The 9,789-nt window shown below is 43.5% G+C and overlaps 1 protein-coding gene across 1 annotated transcript; it reads right to left on the minus strand.

Moving 5' to 3' along the window:
- Positions 1-6,730: 6,730 nt before the first annotated feature.
- Positions 6,731-8,237, minus strand: LOC123486140 (lysophosphatidic acid receptor 4-like). Its single transcript, XM_045217359.1, has 3 exons — positions 7,799-8,237; positions 7,321-7,611; positions 6,731-6,973 (listed from the first exon to the last, which is right to left on the minus strand). Exons 1-3 carry the CDS (start codon positions 8,081-8,083, stop codon positions 6,731-6,733), a joined length of 819 nt encoding a protein of 272 aa, XP_045073294.1. The 5' UTR covers positions 8,084-8,237.
- Positions 8,238-9,789: the final 1,552 nt, after the last annotated feature.

A 9,789-nucleotide genomic window follows, 5' to 3' on the forward strand; every position in this document is an offset into this window, starting at 1 on the left:
CCACCACATATTTTTACGCTGCTGCCACTCTGTTAATTATTTATGCATAGTCACTTTAACTCTACCCACATGTGCATATTACTTCAACTACCTCAACTAGCCGGTGCCCCCGCACATTGACTCTGCACCGGTACCCCCCAGTATATATAGCTTCCCTACTGTTATTTTATTTTACCTCTGCTCTTTTTTTCTCAACACTTTTTTGTTGTTTTATTTTACTTTTTTTATTTTAAAAAATGGATGCACTGTTGGTTAAGGGCTGTAAGTAAGCATTTCACTGTAATGTCTGCACCTGTTGTATTATTTTATTTTATTTGTATTGAGGTAGGCTAATGTTAGCCAGCTAGCTAGGTAGCTAGTTAGGTAACTAGCTAGCTAATATCAGTTATGCTAGCGATGATAATGATGATCAAAATATACATAACCGGATACATAACGAGCAGTCTATGGTCTAGCTACCGGTATACTCACCACCATTGGGGACCAACGGACTCCAACCACCTATTCCGCATGGTAGGGTCCTTCAGCAGGGCATGCAAACCATAGTTGTTGGCTGTGCATCCTGCTGGAAGCATGCATTGTCAAACGAGAGCAGGAGGCATGGTCAATCCATATAGGACTTTTCAGTCTCAAACTGCCGGCATCCTTTGAACGCGTTGGAGGTGATGAAACAACAGAGCTCCGTTCAACGAAGGGAAGGAAAGTGGGCGGAGGGGCGATTTGCACGTGGAGTTTGGCAAAAGAGGGCTTGAATTTTTGACATAATTGTAATCCAAACCCAACCTTCATTTAGTTGTTGTGACGCATTGAGGTTCCAAACTCAGTTTTAGACAAGACTCATTTTGACACTAGAATAAATGTATCTGCCTCATATTGATGCCACAGAGGCCCTATTCAAAACGATTAGTTGGTTTTAAGAGAGGAGGGGATAACAAACAGAGATGGTTCTGAATCTGAACAGAGTTTTAATGGTCTCAGTCAGGCTGTAGTGACAAACACTAAGAGTGAACCACTAAACACAGGACTCAACAGGTCAATGTAACAAGAACAGTGAACCACTAAACACAGGACTCAACAGGTCAATGTAACAAGAACAGTGAACCACTAAACAGTGTAGTTATCTATAGAACAACACAACCATGTGAACAACATCAGCCAGATATCACAACAACAACTAAATCACATTGAATTGGCAATTCAGTGAATTATTGTGTGTGTGTGTGTGTGTGTGTGTGAGTGTGTGAGTGTGAGTGTGTGTGTGTGTGTGAGTGTGTGGGTGTGAGTGTGTGAGTGTGTGTGTGTGTGTGTGTGTGTGTGTGTGTGTGTGTGTGTGTGTGTGTGTGTGTGTGTGTGTGTGTGTGTGTGTGTGTGTGTGTGTGTGTGTGTGTGTGTGTGAGTGTGTGTGTGTGTGTGTGTGTGTGTGTGTGTGTGAGTGTGAGTGTGTGTGTGTGTGTGTGTGTGTGTGTGTGTGTGTGTGTGTGTGAGTGTGTGTGTGTGTGAGTGTGTGTGTGTGTGTGTGTGTGTGTGTGTGTGTGTGTGTGAGTGTGTGTGTGTGTGTGTGAGTGTGTGTGTGTGTGTGTGTGTGTGTGTGTGTGTGTGTGTGTGTGTGTGTGTGTGTGTGTGTGTGTGTGTGTGTGTGTGTGTGTGTGTGTGTGTGTGTGTGTGTTTGTGAGTGTGAGTGTGTTTAAGCCAAAGCCAGGATTCAATCCCATCGCAGGCTGTAAACACGGTGGCTTTTAACCCAGTAGAGGCCAAGCCCTGTCTGAGCTGGGGGAGGGGTAGGGGGATTGTTTTAAGAAGGTCATACCAAGGATAATTTTGCTATTTGATTTGGAATATTAAGACCCCTTGAAGTATCCAAAAAATACATACAAAAATGATTTGATGAAAATGTTTATTTGACCTTACTGCTATTAGCCCATACAAACACATTGAATAACAGATTCACTACATGGAACAACAGATAGTCCTTACTGCTATTAGCCCATACAAACACATTGAATAACAGATTCACTACATGGAATAACAGATAGTCCCCCCTAAAAATCTAAAGGAAGTTTGTTCTGAAGTGTCTGTCCTATATCTGAGAGATATAAGAAACATCAGGAAACATGATCATTTATTTTTTTACATGTATTTAATAACCCCTTATTTTTGGCCCTAAACAGTCTCCATATATATTTCAACTGATACCAGGGGACCTAAAGACGAGTCTTGTAAGGCGTCCTAGAGCAAAACGACCAACATGTACGTATTCGTGAGAGTCTCACCTTTCCACAGAAGGGTCATATTAGTGAGTAGCCCAAACTGTTCGGACGCTACAGACAGAAGTTGGCAGATCGGCTGTACCGACTTCAGATGAGTCCCAAGACGCTTGTGGGGGTCCTAGAGCAGAACGGAGAACATCATTGTGTCCGTGAGAGTCTCATCTTTCCATAAAGGGGTAATAGTTTGTAGGTCAAACCGTTTGGACGCTACAGACAATTTTGTGAGAAGACTGATTTTGGGGATGTCTCCTGGTCTGACAAACCCCGCTCTATCTCCAGGTACGTAGGCGGATGCAGTGGATGGAGACTCCGATATCTCTAGTTAAACTGGACATTTTTTAATCATGCTAATTGGATTTCCGCGAGGGCACGGACAATGACCTTTGGGGTTTAAAAGGCAATGTTTCCACATCCAGGGAGATCTCTTTCATGGTAAATGCTACATATGTCGGGTTAATGGGAAATGTATTTAAAAGCCACAATGCCTATAACCCGCGATGGTATTGAATTCCGGCCTAAGAACCTGGGCTGGAATAAAAACCCTAAAACTGCCAGGTCAGGAACATCCAGAACAACCCTAATAGTCAGGAACATTCAGAACAACCCTAATAGTCAGGAACATTCAGAACAACCCTAATAGTCAGGAACATTCAGAACAACCCTAATAGTCAGGAACATCCAGAACAACCCTAATAGTCAGGAACATTCAGAACAACCCTAATAGTCAGGAACATCCAGAGCAACCCTAATAGTCAGGAACATTCAGAACAACCCTAATAGTCAGGAACATCCAGAACAACCCTAATAGTCAGGAACATCCAGAACAACCCTAATAGACAGGAACATTCAGAACAACCCTAATAGTCAGGAACATCCAGAACAACCCTAATAGTCAGGAACATTCAGAACAACCCTAATAGTCAGGAACATCCAGAACAACCCTAATAGTCAGGAACATTCAGAACAACCCTAATAGTCAGGAACATTCAGAACAACCCTAATAGTCAGGAACATTCAGAACAACCCTAATAGTCAGGAACATTCAGAACAACCCTAATAGTCAGGAACATTCAGAACAACCCTAATAGTCAGGAACATTCAGAACAACCTTAATAGTCAGGAACATTCAGAACAACCCTAATAGTCAGGAACATTCAGAACAACCCTAATAGTCAGGAACATTCAGAACAACCTTAATAGTCAGGAACATTCAGAACAACCCTAATAGTCAGGAACATTCAGAACAACCCTAATAGTCAGGAACATTCAGAACAACCCTAATAGTCAGGAACATTCAGAACAACCCTAATAGTCAGGAACATTCAGAACAACCCTAATAGTCAGGAACATCCAGAACAACCCTAATAGTCAGGAACATTCAGAACAACCCTAATAGTCAGGAACATTCAGAACAACCCTAATAGTCAGGAACATTCAGAACAACCCTAATAGTCAGGAACATCCAGAACAACCCTAATAGTCAGGACCATAACCCTAACCCCAATAGTCAGGAACATAACCATAACCCTAATAGTCAGGACCATAACCCTAACCCCAATAGTCAGGACCATAACCCTAACCCCAATAGTCAGGAACATAACCCTAACCCCAATAGTCAGGACCATAACCATAACCCCAATAGTCAGGACCATAACCATAACCCCAATAGTCAGGACCATAACCCTAACCCCAATAGTCAGGACCATAACCCTAACCCCAATAGTCAGGACCATAACCATAACCCCAATAGTCAGGACCATAACCCTAACCCCAATAGTCAGGACCATAACCCTAACCCCAATAGTCAGGACCATAACCCTAACCCCAATAGTCAGGACCATAACCCTAACCCCAATAGTCAGGACCATAACCATAACCCCAATAGTCAGGAACATAACCATATCCCTAATAGTCAGGACCATAACCCCAACCATTCATCTGGTCTCTTACTAAAGGCCTCATCATCTCAGCCAACTGACCTCCACAAGGACCATGTTAATCCTTAAAGCTCAGGCTGTACCTCACGATTTACCTCCCTCTCTCTCCTTCTCTAATCTGGCCAGCTATGTGTTTGTGTTTGTTTCTCAGAGACCGCTGAGTTTGGAACAACACAATCAGTTTCAACATCAGGGACAAAGTTCAAGACCTTTAGGATCTTTACTTAAGTCAACTTCAAGTTCAGTTGAAGTCCTTGAAGTCCATCTTCACTTCTCAATCTTGACCTCTCCTCTGTTGAATGGTCAAGTTGAGAAGGAGCAGTAGATGAAGAGCTGAGTGATAAAACATTGTTTCAGTAAATCACAAGGAGCAGAGATTATGCAAAGCAGAATCAGTTCCTTTTCTTTTAGTAAAGTCCAAGTCCTTCAAGTCTGTAACGTACAGTTCAGACGCCGAATTTATGATGAGTCGAACTGAATAGGAACTAAGAGCGAGCTGGCACGGTTAAGAGCTTAGCTTGACGGAACGATCCATAACAAACAGGACAGGGGTGTTGAGGGTGTGCAACTTAGATTTTCAGGTAAATAAATACAATTAATTTTTAGCAAAGATTGGGTCACATTTGCATCTTTACAGAAAACGTGTTGTGATTCGTAGCTCTGGGTTTGCTATGATTAAGTTTTGAAACAGAAATAGCAGAGATGTGCTTTGGAAATAGCAACTTGGATTAAATATGACCATGTTTGCCTTTGCATGTAGTCTACTACTGAATATGCTGCTGTACACTCAGACATGTCACCTTCATGGGAAGAAGCACAATGATTTTCAATGAACAGGTCAAATAATTTGGACACTGGACATTTCATTAGTCGGATTAAGCCCATTTTCGATCAGACATGAGGATGAAACATTAAAATATCCATGACTCTACATATCATGTAAGGATATCAAAATGATTATATATTTTTAGAAATACAGTAAATAAATTATCAGGTAATGACTACAGATATAATAAATCTTTGAAAGTATGTGTATTCGTTCATGCCTAAGTATAAAGGCTTAGATATGTCAGCATGACACATACCCTTTCCAGAGTTAAAATATTAGACAAATATGTAAGTGGGTGCACGCGCATCTGGTGAGTGTCTTGAATGTATCTCACCCCAGATATCTCCTGGACTCATACGGTAGCAGGGAGATTTCTGAGGTCCTGATTGGATGCATGTAGAAACTGTCCCATTATGGAGAATATCCTAGCTCCGTATATGAAAAGAAAGTGAGATATTTTTTAGTTTGGTGTGGTGATAGAGTGGCGTAGGAGCTAGGGCATAGACTCAGAGACATGATCTCTCCATCCAGACCTGTCCTCTCTCTCTCTTTCTCCCTCTCTTCCTCTCTCTCTCTCTCTATTTCTCCCTCTCTCCTCTCTCTCTTCCTCTCTCTCTTTCTCTCTCTCTCCCCCGTAGTGTCAGAACTGAGTCTCACTCACTCCCGTATCTTTCCCGTTACTGGCGAGAGCGTGTGCGTCACGTGTGTCTCTAGTGAGTGATGCTTCTCTTGAGTCTCTCCTGGTGACTGTCCAGTCCTGTGTGTCTCTAGTGAGTGATGCTTCTCGTGAGTCTCTCCTGGTGACTGTCCAGTCCCGTGTGTCTCCCGACGGTCTCCCATCCCTGGTCAGTGTCCCTGTGTCCTGCTGCGTCTCTGCCTCACTACTCAGGTGTGTATCGCTGCGGGGGATGCTCTGAGCCCGGACCCAACCCTTCCCCCCGGTGGTGAGACTCTTCTGGAAGGACTCAGAGGTAAAGTAGTACACCACTGGGTCTAAGCAGCAGTTGAGGGTGGCCAGACACAGGGTGATTGGGTACAGCGTCCGAACAAACCTTCACATTCAGAACAACGCTAATTAATGGCCTCAATGAGGCAAGTCATTTTGCAGTAAACACCAAACATACAGACAGACTAAATCACATATCTAAAAACAGCAACAACACATTTCAGAGGATATTTACAAGAACATTGAATAAGTGCAGTTAAGAAAAAAATGACATGTTGATTGATTGAGTGATTGATTGTTAAAGCGTAAGTGCTAAAGTGCAATTAGTTATACCTCTCCAGTTTACAGTTGGCCAGAGCCTGGGTTAGGGTTAGTTATACCTCCACACCATGGAGTAGAGGAAGAGGATGGAGTTGTAGGGTTAGGGTTAGTTATACCTCTCCAGGATACAGTTGGCCAGAGCCTGTGTCTGCACCATGGCGTAGAGGAAGAGGATGGAGTTGTAGCGTTAGGGTTAGGGTTAGTTATACCTCCACACCATGGCGTAGAGGAAGAGGATGGAGTTGTAGGGTTAGGGTTAGTTATACCTCTCCAGGTTACAGTTGGCCAGAGCCTGGGTCCGCACCATGGCGTAGAGGAAGAGGATGGAGTTGTAGGGTTAGGGTTAGTTATACCTCTCCAGGATACAGTTGGTCAGAGCCTGGGTCCGCACCATGGCGTAGAGGAAGAGGATGTAGTTGTAGGGTTAGGGTTAGTTATACCTCTCCAGGTTACAGTTGGCCAGAGCCTGGGTCCGCACCATGGCGTAGAGGAAGAGGATGGAGTTGTAGGGGACAAAGCAGACGATGAAGATGGCCAGGTGGACGAGGATCATACGGAGGACCCGGCGCTTGCTGTTGCAGCCGTGGCCGATGGTCCCTGGGCGACGGAGGGTTCTCAGCACCAGAGAGGAACACACCAGGTTGGTCAGGAGGGGGAGGAGAAAACCTACAATCTGGAGAGTACAGGAAGAGCTTAGCACATACACGACACACACTAATAATAAGATACACACACTGATACACACACTGAGAGGTAAGGCCGGGATTCAATCCCATCGTGTTTGAAGACAAGGCGGCTTTTAAAGGCAATATTATCACATTCCCAGGGATCTTATTCAAGCTCAGATGTCGGCTGAATTGGAGATTACCTTTAAATGTCAAGCACGCTAAAGCGGTTTCTGATTGAATCCTGGCCTAAGTCTTCCAGGTGATTGAAGAGAATCCTTCTCTCCTTCCATCCCCCTCCCCTCCTGCCTCTCTCCCTCCCTGCCTCCCTCCCTCTCTCACTCTCTCTCCTCACCTCTATAAAGATAGTGATCTTGGACAAGTATGTCTTCCAGGTGCTCTTGGAGAATCCCTCGAAGCAGGCCGTGGCGCGGTTTGCCTGGTTGATCGTGGAAAAGAAGGTGACCGATATCCCTCCACCCACGATGGTGAGCCAGACCGCAGCACACACCAGGCCCGCGTTCTTCCGCGTGCGGACTGAGCGCGAGCGGAAGGGGTAGACGATGGCCAGAAAGCGGTCCACACTGATGCAGGTGAGGAACAGCATGGAGCCATAGATATTGGTGATGAAGGCTGTTCCTGATACCTGGGGGATGGAGAGAGATTGATTGGTTAAGTGATTAATTCATTTACTAATTGATTGATTGATTCATTCGTTGCCTGACACCTGGGGGGTGGAATACATGTATTAGACAGAAACACATATACAGCCAAACACTTGTGAAATTACCTAACAGTTCACACAGTGAAAAGGGCTAGAAACTAGTAACTACCTTGCAGAGCTCATCTCCGAAGGGCCAGTGTCGGTTGATGTTGTAGTAGACCTTGAAGGGCAGCGTGAACACAAACACAAGGTCTGACAACGCCAGGTTAGTCATGAACAGCGTTGTCTCGTTGCATAGCTTCATCCGGAAGCAGAACACAAAGAGAGCAGCACAGTTGGTGCAGAGCCCCAGGACAAACACCACGCTGTAGACCACACTGTACAGGTCATACTTAAAGCTGTCATCTATCCCACAGTCCTCCATGCCTGTCTCGTTCAGCACCAGACCAGCCATGCTGAGGCCGGGGTGGAGGTAGAAGGATGGGAGGTCTCTGGGGAGATCAGTGGGGGATCCACCATGCAAGCCCCCTCCAGGCCATCACAATCCCAGACACACGCACACACACATTCCCAGAGATGCTGACAATATGTGTGTGTGTTTGGGCTGGTCGCTCCCCCTGCAGACAGGAATAAACAAGTCTGTTAGCTTGATAGCTTAGCATCTCCCTCCAAGTCAGTTAGCTTGTTAGCATGATAGCCTAGCATCTCTCCTCCAAATCAGTTAGCTTGTTAGCATGATAGCCTAGCATCTCTCCTCCAAGTCAGTTAGCTTGTTAGCATGATAGCTAACAAGTAAGCATTTCCCCAAGGGCAGACTCACTAACTCTGTGAAAAATTATAATAATTAAATTTGTTCAGTTGGTCGTGAATAGGCTACAAACAAATATTTAGATGATAGAGGTTACTAATACAGTCCAACACCTGGTTTTCTCAAGTCTCTCTCTCTCTAACACAGTAACACATATTTTTTTTTTTTTTGTGTGACTTATCACAGTAACACACACAGTGACTTATCACAGTAGCACATAGTAACACAGTGATTTGGCTGGACTATATAGCTTCCTAACAGTAAGCTGCATCATTCTGCTTTGTTGAAACTATACTACAGCTGTGAATGAGGTGAGCAGTGTGGGGATGGGCCAACATGTCAGACCAGACCAATACAGACTTATTACAGTAACACACAGTGACTTAACACAGTAACACACATTGACTTATTACAGTAACACACAGTGACTTATTACAGTAACACACAGTGACTTATTACAGTAACACATAGTGTCTTAACACAGTAACTAAATGTGGCGTATCACAGTAACACACAGTGACTTAACACAGTAACACACAGTGACTTATTACAGTAACACACAGTGACTTATTACAGTAACACACAGTGACTTAACACAGTAACATGCAGTGACTTATTACAGTAACACACAGTGACTTATTACAGTAACACACAGTGACTTAACACAGTAACATGCAGTGACTTATTACAGTAACACACAGTGACTTATTACAGTAACACACAGTGACTTATTACAGTAACACACAGTGACTTAACACAGTAACATGCAGTGACTTATTACAGTAACACACAGTGACTTATTACAGTAACACAAAGTGACTTATTACAGTAACACACAGTGACTTATTACAGTAACACACAGTGACTTAACACAGTAACATGCAGTGACAAATTACAGTAACACACAGTGACTTATTACAGTAACACAAAGTGACTTATTTCAGTAACACACAGTGACTTATTACAGTAACACACAGTGACTTATTACAGTAACACACAGTGACTTATTACAGTAACATGCAGTGACTTATTACAGTAACACACAGTGACTTATTACAGTAACACACAGTGACTTATTACAGTAACACACAGTGACTTATTACAGTAACACACAGTGACTTATTACAGTAACATGCAGTGACTTATTACAGTAACACACAGTGACTTATTATAGTAACACACAGTGACTTATTACAGTAACATGCAGTGACTTATTACAGTAACACACAGTGACTTATTACAGTAACACACAGTTACTTATTACAGTAACACACAGTGCCTTAACACAGTAACACACAGTGACTTATTACAGTAACACACAGTGACTTATTACAGTAACACACAGTGACTTA

Source organism: Coregonus clupeaformis, unplaced genomic scaffold, assembly GCF_020615455.1.
Source record: "Coregonus clupeaformis isolate EN_2021a unplaced genomic scaffold, ASM2061545v1 scaf1025, whole genome shotgun sequence".
Taxonomy (NCBI): domain Eukaryota; kingdom Metazoa; phylum Chordata; class Actinopteri; order Salmoniformes; family Salmonidae; genus Coregonus; species Coregonus clupeaformis.